Raw genomic sequence first — 13,851 nt, 5'->3', positions numbered from 1 at the left:
ATCTTCACCAGTCAGAGTCGTTCCTTCTTGTGGACGTCGCTCACATTTTGTGTATAAATACGTCCAAACCAGCTCGTTATAGAGTCCTAGAGTTATGACGGTAGAAAACACCGACCGCAGTACTTCCTGTTTCTCCCGTCACCTGCAGTCGTCTCCGTCAGAACAACTTGGTTTATTTACTTGTTTTTAATGAGACAAAATCTCCGACTGAAGAGATTTTCCCCCCCCGAGTGTTTGTTTTGATTCTGCACGTCAACAATGTAAACATGGCTTCCCTGTCGCCGCGGCGACGCGCTCAGTGTTTATCCGGATCCCGGTCGTCCGCCTCCGCCGCCGCCTCCCGGGAGATCCTCCTCGTGTCGGATGTGTAAACGCTCAGATGTCGCCGTGGAAACGCTTTCATGTGACGGCGGCGGCTGATGGAACGTTTATGGAACAACTAGCAGGAGGCGTTTAAACACCGCCGAGTACTACTGAGTGGTACTGAGGAATACTGAGTAGTAGTGAGCAATACTGAGTAGTACTGAGTAATACTGAGTAGTAGTGAGCAATACTGAGTAGTACTGAGTAGTACTGAGTAGTACTGAGTAGTACTTAGTAGTACTTAGTAGTACTCAGCAGTACTAAGTAGTACTAAGTAATACTCAGCAGTACTAAGTAATACTCAGCAGTACTGAATAGTACTGAGTAATACTCAGCAGTATTGAGTAGGACTGAGTAATACTCAGCAGTATTGAGTAATACTCAGCAGTACTGAATAGTACTGAGTAATATTCAGCAATACTGAGTAGTACTCAGCAGTACTGAGTAGTACTGAGCTGTACTTAGCAGTACTGAGTAGTACTCAGCAGTACTGAGTAGTACTGAGTAGTACTGAGTAATACTGAGTAGTACTCAGCACTACTGAGCAGTACTATGTAGTACTCAGCAGTACTGTGTAGTATGTAGCAGTGCTGAGTAGTACTGTGTAGTACTTAGTAGTACTCAGCAGTACTTAGTAGTACTAAGTAATACTCAGCAGTACTGAATAGTACTGAGTAATACTCAGCAGTACTGAGTAGTACTCAGCACTATTGAGCAATAAACCCTCCAAAAAATTTAAATTAAATTACTATACTACTACTACTACTACTACTACTACTAGCCATAATCCCAGGATTTGGAGAGCGAGCAAATAGGTTTGGCAGTACAGTCGGGTTGCGCGGCGGCGGCGGCGCGGTGTAGCGGTGTTGCTAGCAGGACTCACCACGCCGTAGGCCACGGTGTCGCTGTAGGAGCGCAGCTCGGGGTAGATGTTGGACAGGAACCAGCTGAACGGGCGACAGCGGAGTCTGGAGCGCAGAGCCTTCCTGGACGAGACGTCCCCGATGTCCACGCCGGAATTCTGTCCACAGAGGAAGAACGACACCCGTTACCGTGGTAACACTCACCGACGGACGGGCCCAATGTTGAGTTTTTAAACACGTTCAGGCCCAAAGAGCCCCGAGAAGGTTGAAGCCAGCAGGGGGCGCCACCACCGCCAAAATAAGAGCTCCAGACAGGTGAGAGTAACTCAGACAGGTGAGAGTAACTCAGACAGGTAACAGTAACTCAGACAGGTAACTCAGACAGGTGAGGGTAATCCAGACAGTTGAAGGTAACTCAGACAGGTGAGAGCAACTCAGGTGAGAGTAACTCAGACAGGTGAGAGCAACTCAGGTGAGAGTAACTCAGACAGGTGAGAGTAACTCAGACAGGTGAGAGTAACTCAGACAGGTGAGAGTAACTCAGACAGGTGAGGGTAATTCAGACAGTTGAAGGTAACTGAGACAGGTGAGAGTAACTCAGGTGAGAGTAACTCAGGTGAGAGTAACTCAGGTGAGTGGAACTCAGACAGGTGAGAGTAACTCAGACAGGTGAGAGTAACTCAGACAGGTGAGAGTAACTCAGACAGGTGAGAGCAACTCAGGTGAGAGTAACTCAGACAGGTGAGAGTAACTCAGGTGAGAGTAACTCAGACAGGTAACTCAGACAGGTGAGAGTAACTCAGGTGAGAGTAACTCAGACAGGTAACTCAGACAGGTGAGAGTAACTCAGGTGAGAGTAACTCAGGTGAGAGTAACTCAGGTGAGAGTAACTCAGACAGGTAACTCAGACAGGTGAGAGTAACTCAGGTGAGAGTAACTCAGGTGAGAGTAACTCAGGTGAGAGTAACTCAGACAGGTAACTCAGACAGGTGAGAGTAACTCAGGTGAGAGTAACTCAGACAGGTGAGGGTAACTCAGGTGAGGGTAACTCAGACAGGTGAGAGTAACTCAGACAGGTAAGAGTAACTAAGGTGGGGGTAACTCAGACAGGTGAGGGTAACTCAGACAGGTGAGGGTAACTCAGACAGGTAAGAGTAACTAAGGTGGGGGTAACTCAGACAGGTGAGGGTAACCCAGACAGGTGAGAGTAACTCAGACAGGTGAGGGTAACTCAGACAGGTGAGAGTAACTCAGGTGAGGGTAACTCACCTGCAGAGGAAGGTTCCAGGCCATGTACACGTGGTTCCGGTACTGGTCCATCCACACCTCGGCCACCCGCAGAGCGTTCCTGCGCACGTGGGCCGTCAGGTTCATCGTGTACGGCTTGTGAGCTCGTTCAATGTGGGCGATCCGGGAGCAAGGCAGCACCTCCACACTGCCGCCACACTGCCACACCTGCACACACACACACACACACACACACACACACACACACACACACACAACACACACACACACACACACACACACACACACACACACACACACACACACACACACACACACACACACACACACACACACACACACACACACACACACACACACACACACACACACACTATTAATAACAATTAGTGAGTATTAGTAACCATTAGTAACCTTTAGTACCCAGCAGTAACAATAGTCATGATTAGTACCCATCAGTAATTAATAGTAACCAATGGTGACATTAGTAACTAGTTAGTGACAAATAACTAATAACCAATAGTAACAGTTAATAACCATTAATAACCAATAGTAGCTAATAGTAACCACTAGCAAACTTTAGTAACTAGTTGTAACAATGGTCACTATTAGTAACCATTAGTATTACTAACCACTGGTAACCAATAACAACCTTTAGTAACAAGGCAGTGACAATAGTCACTATTAGTAATTAATAGTAACCAATGGTGACATTATTAACCGGTAGTCACCAACAATAACCAGTAGTAACCAATAATAACAACCAGTAGTAACTAATAGTAACCAGTAGTAACCAGTAGTAACTAATAGTAACTAATAGTAACCATTAGTAACCAAAAATAACCAGTAGTAATTAATAGTAACCAGTAGTAACCAATAATAACCAGTAGTAACCAGTAGTAATTAATAGTAACCAGTAGTAACCAATAATAACAGTAGTAATTAATAGCAACCAGTAGTAAACAAAAATAACCAGTAGTAACCAGTAGTAATTAATAATACCCAGTGGTAACAAGTGGTAACCAGTAGTAACCAGTAGTAATTAATAATAACCAGTAGTAACCAGTAGTAATTAATAATAACCAGTAGTAACCAGTAGTAATTATAATACCCAGTGGTAACCAGTGGTAACCAGTAGTAACCAGTAGTAATTAATAATAACCAGTAGTAACCAGTAGTAACCAGTAGTAATTAATAATAACCAGTAGTAACCAGTAGTAACCAGTAGTAACCAGTGGTAACCAGCAGCTCCTGTTGAGGCTCAGTTGCTACTTTTGGTTTTCAAACCAGGAACCTGCTTGTTTCTGCAGCAACACTTTGATGTTTATGTGAAAACGAACTTCTTTGATACGTCGAGTGTTTGACTCTTTCAGGTCTGAACCTGAACCAAACCTCCCGGGTCCTCCTCCCTCCTCCTCTCCTCTCCTCCTCCTCTCCTCCTCCTCTCCTCCTCCTCTCCTCTCCTCCTCTCCTCTCCTCCTCTCCTCCTCCTCTCCTCCTCCTCCTCTCCTCCTCCTCCTCTCCTCTCCTCCTCCTCTCCTCCTCTCCTACTCCTCTCCCCTCCTCCTCTCCTCCTCTCCTCCTCCTCCTCTCTCCTCCCTGCAGCTCGACGACCACGAGAGCAAAGAACCTTGTTTTCTGGTTTCATTGTTTGTGAGTTAATCTGCAGCCTGGCGCCAAACCCTCCGATCGTATAACACCTCCTCCACACCTCCTCCAGGAGAGAGAGAGAGAGATAGAGAGAGCAGTAATCTGAGACTGGAGGTGGAGGAAGGTGGAGACGAGCAGAGTAAGAGGATCTTTGCCTCTATTATTGACGACGTCTCACAGGAAACGTCCCAGAACTCGTTTCTCTTTCACTCGTCTGGAAACGACGTCAAACCAACAAACCAACAAACCAACAAACCAACAAACCGACCCGCCACAACCGTCCCGCGCCGTTTCCACGTGGAAGCGATCTTGGCTCCACGCCAGGTCCTTTCTTTTTCTTTGTTTAATGAGCGAGACGACAACAAACGAAGTCCCGAATCCTAAACGACCCCCTGCTGTGATTCGGGGAAAGCAGCGAGAAAAACGACCGGGGAATATTAGAGCTCCGTGAAAGTCGTCTTTATAAGAACGGCAGCAGACGAAACCGGAGGCGGGAGGAAGAAACGCCGCCGTTCGGAGGCAGGAGGAGGACAATCTGAGGCTGAAGAGACGATTCCGTCAAACCTCTGGACCGGGAACCGAGAGACATATCGACTTTTCCCGTCGTCCTGACGTGTCGGTAATAAAAACAGGAAGTGATGTCGGGTTCGGTGGTCGAGTGTCGGCGCCGAACCTCCGGAGGCTTCAACTGATCGTCTCACTCAAACTGAGATCAAAGGGACAAAAATGCTAAAATTGTGACAATAAAGGCGATAAACTTCTGAATTTGCTATAAAAAAAAAGTCTAAAAATGCAAAAATTGTGATTAATAAAGATTACTGAACCTAATCACCAAAACATTGCAATAATAAAGACAAAATTGTTAAAAATGCAATAAAAAAGGCTAAAATTGCTATTGAATTGAGGTTAAAAATGTCATTAAAAAGGGTCAAAAAAATGTAAAATTGTCATTTAAAAATGGCTAAAACTGCAAAAATTGTATTAAAACAGCTCAAAACTTTTAAAACCGTCACTTAAAAAAGGCTCATCTAGCAAATCGTCCAACAAATCGCCCACGACTCATCCAACGACTCGTCCAACGACTCATCCAATGACTCGTCTAGCAAATCGTCCATCGACTCGTCCAACGACTTGTCCAACGACTCATCTAGCAAATCGTCCAACGACTCGTCCAACGACTCGTCCAACAAATCGCCCACGACTCATCCAACGACTCGTCCAACAGCGTCACAGCGTTTTCAAAAAGTTTCTTCACTGACTCGCAGCTCCGTTGTCGTATAAACAAAGAAATCACTACTAAAGTTCTGTGTTTTCACTTTCACCGACGTGGAAACGAGCCCTGAGACGACTCCGACTCTGACTCTGTGAGTCGTCAGGTTTTCCTCCAGACTCTAGATTACAGATAAAACCGGCGGAAAGTCATTAAGCTCCCTGAAAGTGATCTAAAATCCTCGTTTACTGCTGCAGTCTGCCAGAAACCACCAGCCACGATATGAAACCGACAGTCAGCAAGAAAAAGTGTGAATGTGGAGAAACGAGTCTGTTCCAGAGGAGAAATGATTCACGGCTGAAATGTCCTGATGTTCAGTTAAAATGTTATTTGGCAGCTGGACGTCGTCAGTAATCAGCTCGGTGCCGCAGCCGCCTGAATAATGTGACCGATAAAACCCTCGGTCCGTCACGGGGAAAGGTCATCCAGCTTCCTGCTGCCCGGTCGGGAGGTTTCCTTCTGGAGGCAGACGGACTCACAACACACGGTGCTATATGATGCTACATGGTGCTACATGGTGCTACACGGTGCTACATGGTGCTACACGGTGCTACACGGAGCTACACGGTGCTACACGATGCTACACGGTGCTACATGGTGCTACACGGTGCTACATGGTGCTACACAGTGCTACACGGTGCTACACGGTTCTACACGGAGCTACATGGTGCTACATGGCGCTACACGGCGCTACACGGCGCTACACAGTGCTACATTGAGCTACATGGTGCTACACAGTGCTACATTGAGCTACATGGTGCTACACGGTGCTACACGGTGCTACATTGAGCTACACGGTGCTACATTGAGCTACACGGCGCTACACGGTGCTACATGGTGCTACACGGTGCTACATGGAGCTACACGGTGCTACACGGAGCTACACGGTGCTACATGGTGCTACATGGAGCTACACGGTGCTACACGGAGCTACACGGTGCTACACGGTGCTACACGGTGCTACATTGAGCTACATTGAGCTACATGGTGCTACACGGTGCTACACGGTGCTACACGGTGCTACACGACGCTACACGGTGCTACACGACGCTACACGACGCTACACGGTGCTACACAGTGCTACATTGAGCTACATTGAGCTACATTGAGCTACACAACGCTACACGGTGCTACACGGTGCTACACGGAGCTACATGGTGCTACACGGAGCTACATGGTGCTACACGGAGCTACACGGTGCTACACGGTGCTACACGGTGCTACATGGTGCTACACGGTGCTACACGGTGCTACATGGTGCTACACGGTGCTACACGGTGCTACATTGAGCTACATTGAGCTACATGGTGCTACATGGTGCTACACAACGCTACACGGTGCTACATTGAGCTACATGGTGCTACACGGTGCTCTCCTTTAGAGTTCAGCACCACGGACAGTTCACTGACAATCCTCCTTTAAACAACAGACAAGTTCAGAACCATGGACAGTTCAGTGGATTGTTGTTACAGTGACTGTCAAAATAAAAGTACCAGGTTGGATTGTTGTTGCGGTGACTGTCAAAATAAAATCACCAAGTTGGATTGTTATTACGGTGACTGTCAAAATAAAAGTACCAAGTTGGATTGTTGTTACAGTGACTGTAATAACTGTAAAGTGTACCATGTTTTAAAGCGTCAGTGAGGTTTTAGAACATGAGACGGCCCAGAGTTCCTGGGATTCAAACCAGCAACCGTCGATGTTTCAACACTAAAATCACCTGAAGAAACTTTATTCAATCTGCAAACAGCGATAAACAAACTCAGCCTTTGTTCTGGTCTTGCAGGACATTTCATCATCACATTGTTTACTTGAACTCAAACAAACTCAAAGCTTTAACATCCACCGCCCCCCCCCCCCCCCCCCAACCCCCGCCCCCCCCGCCCCGGTGTGTATTTGTTGAGTCTTTAGCAGTCTCACCCTGATGCCGAGCTCCACGTTCTCCCCGCCGTAGATCTCCATGCCCTCGTCCAGCAGGCCGATTTCCTCAAAGTAGCGCCGGTCGACCACGAAGCAGCCGATCAGAGCAGGACTCCTGAGACAGAGGACAGACACACCGTCAGTCCAACACCGTCAGTCCTACACCGTCAGTCCTACACCCGTCAGTCCTACAGCGTCAGTCCTACACCGTCAGTCTAACATCGTCAGTCCTACAGCGTCAGTCCTACACCCGTCAGTCTAACATCGTCAGTCCCACACAGTCAGTCCAACACCGTCAGTCCCACACCGTCAGTCCCACACCGTCAGTCCCACACCGTCAGTCCTACACCCGTCAGTCCTACAGCGTCAGTCCTACACCCGTCAGTCCTACACCGTCAGTCCCACACCGTCAGTCCTACACCGTCAGTCCCACACTATCAGTCCTACACCCATCAGTCCTACACCGTCAGTCCCACACTATCAGTCCAACACCCGTCAGTCCTACACCCATCAGTCCTACACCGTCAGTCCTACAGCGTCAGTCCCACACCGTCAGTCCCACACCGTCAGTCCCACACCCGTCAGTCCTACACCCGTCAGTCCTACACCCGTCAGTCCAACACCGTCACTCCAACACCCATTAGTCTTGCACCGTCAATCCTACACCCGTCAGTGCTACACCCGTCAGTCCTACACCATCAGTCCTACACCCGTCAGTCCTACACCCATCAGTCCTACACCATCAGTCCTACAGCGTCAGTCCCACAGCGTCAGTCCAACACCCGTCAGTCCAACACCGTCAGTCTCACACCCGTCAGTCCAACACCGTCAGTCCTACAGTGTCAGTCCCACACCGTCAGTCCTACACCCGTCAGTCCTACACCCGTCAGTCCAACACCGTCACTCCAACACCCATTAGTCTTGCACCGTCAGTCCTACACCCATCAGTGCTACACCGTCAGTCCTACACCATCAGTCCTACACCCATCAGTCCTACACCATCAGTCCTACAGCGTCAGTCCCACAGCGTCAGTCCAACACCCGTCAGTCCAACACCGTCAGTCTCACACCCGTCAGTCCAACACCGTCAGTCCAACACCATCAGTCCTACACCGTCAGTCCCACTGTTTGAGCTCTTTGTTCAAACCAGAATCGTCCACAAGGGGGCGTAAACCCCCAAAATTCAGGCTTTGATATTCAACACAAGAGGATGATGTCATGAATCATAACCCTGTCAAATTTAGCAGTTAGCCGCTAACCGCTAACAGGACTAGTATAACCTTTGACCCCCATGTGATCCACAAAATGAGCCTGTCTTCCTTTTTTGGTTGCTGCTCCACCAGCATTTTTTATTTTTTGTGTGAGCAAAAGATATTGATGCTATCGCTATTCTATCGCTATGCTATCGCTATGCTATCAATGTATCAAGTTCTTCAAAATGCAGCAAAGTCTCTTACAGTTCTACGTTCAAGAATGTTTTTTCAAAATGCGGCGTTATTACACATGGAGTTGAACATTTATAACAATCTTACATATTGGACCGTTATTATGTAATGCAGCGCAACAAATTTAGCCGTTAGCAATTTACACAGGAGCTCCATGATTGATTTGGTTTTTTTTTCTGAAGACATTAAGAATTGATTTGAAGACAACTTAAGTGATTCCTGACGATTCCAGGTGACGACTGCTTTAAGAAATTAGACGTATCGAGGCTTTATTCTCACGGTCTGTAATAATAAATAATAAATAATAATCCCTTCCCGCACATTTATCACAACCGTTAGAGGAAATCGAGTTCAGACGCTGCAGAAACCAAGAAGCCCTCAAACTTTAAACGCTTGAAATGGAAAAAAAAAAAAAAAGCATGATGAGGTTTTTGTGCGGCGGCGGAGAGCAGGCCTGTTAAAAATAGAATGCAAAGTGAACCGTGTGCCGAGGATGAAGAGTGAGATGTACTTGTTTACTGCTCAGCGTGAAAAAAAAAAAAAAGAGAGAGAGAGAGAGAAAAAAACCTGTTTTGGCACCGAGTCGAGCTTCGGCTTTAAAAATCTGCCCCCGAATGAATAAATGAGCCCGGCCTTCCTGTGGGGGCAGCTTTCAAAAATAAATAAATAAAACTATAGGCTTTTAAACTGTCAAGTGATGCAAAATTGATAGAAAAACCAAAGCAACACTTTTTACAAATTAAGTTGTTTTTATAGAGAAACCAAAAGGAAAGTAGTTTTTTTTTCATTTTCCAGGTGAAAATGTGCTGAAATGTTCTCCGTCTTCAATTGTAAAATGAAACTTCATAAACACAAGAGAGGATACGGTTTTTGAAAGTGTTTGAAAACTGCTGGAATAAAAGAAACTTTGGTTCGCCTTATTCTGAAGGTTCAATGTGTTTCGTGGCTCCAGTTGAATTTCATTTGATGTGAAATGACAAAAAAAACCCCAAACAAACAAAAAGTCTCTTTCAGCGGTAAAGTTTGCAGAAGTCAGGTCTTTGTGTTTAAAGCTTAATCTGCAGTAGAAGTAGCGGAGGTTTGCTATCGCTGTGCTATTATGATGCTATCGCTATGCTATCACGACGCTATCGCTATGCTATCATGATCCTATCGAGATGCTATCATGATGCTATCGCTATGCTATCATGATCCTATCGAGATGCTATGATGATGCTATTGCTATGTTATCACGACACTATCGCTATGCTATCATGATCCTATCGCTATGCTATCATGATGCTATCACTATGCTATCGCTATGCTATTATGATGCTATCACTATGCTATCACGACGCTATCATGATGCTATCACGATGCTATCACTATACTTTCATGATGCCATCGCTCTGCTATCGCTCTGCTATCATGATGCTATCACTATGCTATCGCTATGCTATTATGATGCTATCACTATGCTATCACGACGCTATCATGATGCTATCACTATGCTATCGCTATGCTATTATGATGCTATCACTATGCTATCACGACGCTATCATGATGCTATCACGATGCCATCGCGATGCTATCATGATGCTATCACTATACTTTCATGATGCCATCGCTCTGCTATCGCTCTGCTATCGCTCTGCTATCGCTATGCTATCGCTATGCTATCAATGTATCAAGTTATTACAAAATACATCGAAGCCTCTTACATTCCTACGTTCAAGAATGTTTTTTCAAAATGCGGCGCTATCACAGATCGAGTTGAACATTTATTACAATATCACATATTGCACCATTATTACCTAATGCGGCACGACAAACCCTGCTAAATGTAGCCGTTAGCGATCTACACAGGAGCCTGTGTTTTAATTTGAAATCTCCAGGTTCTGTAACTTGGATGTTCTTACGATTATTTTCTTATTTTTCGTGTGAGCAAAGGATCGCTACGCTACATCAAACTCTGCCGGTTCAAAGTGGTGCAGATTAATGTCACGGCGCCGTACTTTAATGCAGTAAATCCCATTTTATTAAGAGATTTAATGTCCTGATGAGAAACAAAACTTTAAATCCAAAACTCATTGTTCAGATTAATAACTCAGAAAAATGCTTGTTTCCTTAAAAAGTAAGATTCACTTCTCTGGGGGAAAAAAAAAAAAAATATTGCTTGAGCGTGGACAAAAGTGTTAAGTGGTCCTTGAGGGGAAAGAGAAGCGTGACATTACGGAGCAGGAGACGTCCTCCCGTCTCGCTCCGGATCCATAAACATCGATTTGCTTTCCGTAAAACACAAAAACAGACACGTTCTCCTCTGACCCGCGTCACAACGCAGAAATCTATACCCGTCATATCCACCGGGGGGTTTTCCCCGCCGCGCCGCTATTGGACATCTGGCTCATTCACATGCACAGCAGAGCCTCGAGGACCGGGACTGGGAGGATGGAGGGATGGAGGGATGGATGGAGGGATGGATGGAGGGATGGATGGAGGGATGGAGGGAGGGAGGGATGGATGGAGGGATGGTATGAGATCCTATTAAAGCACGGTGGAGGGAGCATCATGGTCTGGGGCTGCTTCGCCTCCACGTTTCAGACGTTTCTCTGCTGCAACACTTCTGACGTCAATAAATGAGTTTTAATTCAGACTGAACCAAAACTGAACCAAATAAACTGGACTGAACCAAAACTGAACCAAATAAACTGGATTGAACCAAATAAACTGGACTGAACCAAAACTGAACCAAATACTCTGGACTGAACCAAATAAACTGGACTGAACCAAATACTCTGGACTGAACCAAATAAACTGGACTGAACCAAAACTGAACCAAATAAACTGGACTGAACCAAAACTGAACCAAATACTCTGGACTGAACCAAATAAACTGGACTGAACCAAAACTGAACCAAATAAACTGGACTGAACCAAATAAACTGGACTGAACCAAAACTGAACCAAATACTCTGGACTGAACCAAATAAACTGGACTGAACCAAAACTGAACCAAATACTCTGGACTGAACCAAAACTGAACCAAATACTCTGGACTGAACCAAAACTGAACCAAATACTCTGGACTGAACCAAATAAACTGGACTGAACCAAAACTGAACCAAATACTCTGGACTGAACCAAATAAACTGGACTGAACCAAAACTGAACCAAATAAACTGGACTGAACCAAAACTGAACCAAATACTCTGGGCTGAACCAAAACTGAACCAAATACTCTGGGCTGAACCAAAACTGAACCAAATACTCTGGACTGAACCAAATAAACTGGACTGAACCAAAACTGAACCAAATAAACTGGACTGAACCAAAACTGAACCAAATACTCTGGACTGAACCAAATAAACTGGACTGAACCAAAACTGAACCAAATAAACTGGACTGAACCAAATAAACTGGACTGAACCAAAACTGAACCAAATACTCTGGACTGAACCAAATAAACTGGACTGAACCAAAACTGAACCAAATACTCTGGACTGAACCAAAACTGAACCAAATACTCTGGACTGAACCAAAACTGAACCAAATACTCTGGACTGAACCAAATAAACTGGACTGAACCAAAACTGAACCAAATACTCTGGACTGAACCAAAACTGAACCAAATACTCTGGACTGAACCAAAACTGAACCAAATACTCTGGACTGAACCAAATAAACTGGACTGAACCAAAACTGAACCAAATACTCTGGACTGAACCAAATAAACTGGACTGAACCAAAACTGAACCAAATAAACTGGACTGAACCAAAACTGAACCAAATACTCTGGGCTGAACCAAAACTGAACCAAATACTCTGGGCTGAACCAAAACTGAACCAAATACTCTGGACTGAACCAAATAAACTGGACTGAACCAAAACTGAACCAAATAAACTGGACTGAACCAAAACTGAACCAAATACTCTGGACTGAACCAAATAAACTGGACTGAACCAAAACTGAACCAAATAAACTGGACTGAACCAAAACTGAACCAAATAAACTGGACTGAACCAAAACTGAACCAAATACTCTGGACTGAACCAAATAAACTGGACTGAACCAAAACTGAACCAAATAAACTGGACTGAACCAAATAAACTGGACTGAACCAAAACTGAACCAAATACTCTGGACTGAACCAAATAAACTGGACTGAACCAAAACTGAACCAAATACTCTGGACTGAACCAAAACTGAACCAAATACTCTGGACTGAACCAAAACTGAACCAAATACTCTGGACTGAACCAAATAAACTGGACTGAACCAAAACTGAACCAAATACTCTGGACTGAACCAAATAAACTGGACTGAACCAAAACTGAACCAAATAAACTGGACTGAACCAAAACTGAACCAAATAAACTGGACTGAACCAAAACTGAACCAAATACTCTGGACTGAACCAAATAAACTGGACTGAACCAAATACTCTGGGCTGAACCAAATAAACTGGACTGAACCAAATACTCTGGGCTGAACCAAATAAACTGGACTGAACCAAAACTGAACCAAATAAACTGGACTGAACCAAATAAACTGGACTGAACCAAAACTGAACCAAATACTCTGGACTGAACCAAATAAACTGGACTGAACCAAAACTGAACCAAATACTCTGGACTGAACCAAAACTGAACCAAATACTCTGGACTGAACCAAAACTGAACCAAATACTCTGGACTGAACCAAATAAACTGGACTGAACCAAAACTGAACCAAATACTCTGGACTGAACCAAATAAACTGGACTGAACCAAAACTGAACCAAATAAACTGGACTGAACCAAAACTGAACCAAATAAACTGGACTGAACCAAAACTGAACCAAATACTCTGGACTGAACCAAATACTCTGGGCTGACACTAACGTCTGTTTCGGTCACACTCCCATTTTCTGACTCGTTCATGAAGAATAAAGGTTTAAATAATACATTTCCTCCCGCCGGCTTTAGAAGCAGGATCCACATGTTAGCGCTCTGCGCGGAGCCGCTTCGGCCCCCGGGTCGCCACCAGTGACAGTAAACCGCCACGACGTTTACCAGAATTTACATCCATAATTATTCAGGGGGATTAAGTGCTGAAGAAATTCTAATGTAAAAA

At 45.1% G+C, this 13,851-nt stretch overlaps 1 protein-coding gene across 1 annotated transcript in view; it reads right to left on the bottom strand.

Annotated features, from left to right (window-relative positions):
- LOC308136257 (polypeptide N-acetylgalactosaminyltransferase 18-like) overlaps nt 1–13,851 on the bottom strand; it is a gene marked incomplete at its 5' end in the record, with an annotated part of 64,020 nt that overhangs the window by 17,651 nt on the left and 32,518 nt on the right. The window contains 3 exons of the mRNA XM_080504520.1: nt 1,247–1,384; nt 2,496–2,681; nt 7,315–7,429. Coding sequence (XP_080360646.1) covers nt 1,247–1,384; nt 2,496–2,681; nt 7,315–7,429 — 439 coding nt within the window. The remainder of the gene's footprint in view (nt 1–1,246; nt 1,385–2,495; nt 2,682–7,314; nt 7,430–13,851) is intronic.

This window comes from Blennius ocellaris (assembly GCF_963422515.1).
Source record: "Blennius ocellaris genome assembly, chromosome: 11".
Taxonomy (NCBI): Eukaryota; Metazoa; Chordata; class Actinopteri; order Blenniiformes; family Blenniidae; genus Blennius; species Blennius ocellaris.
Note: the sequence above shows the minus strand (reverse complement) of the source record. Positions and strands in the feature narration are given on the sequence as shown.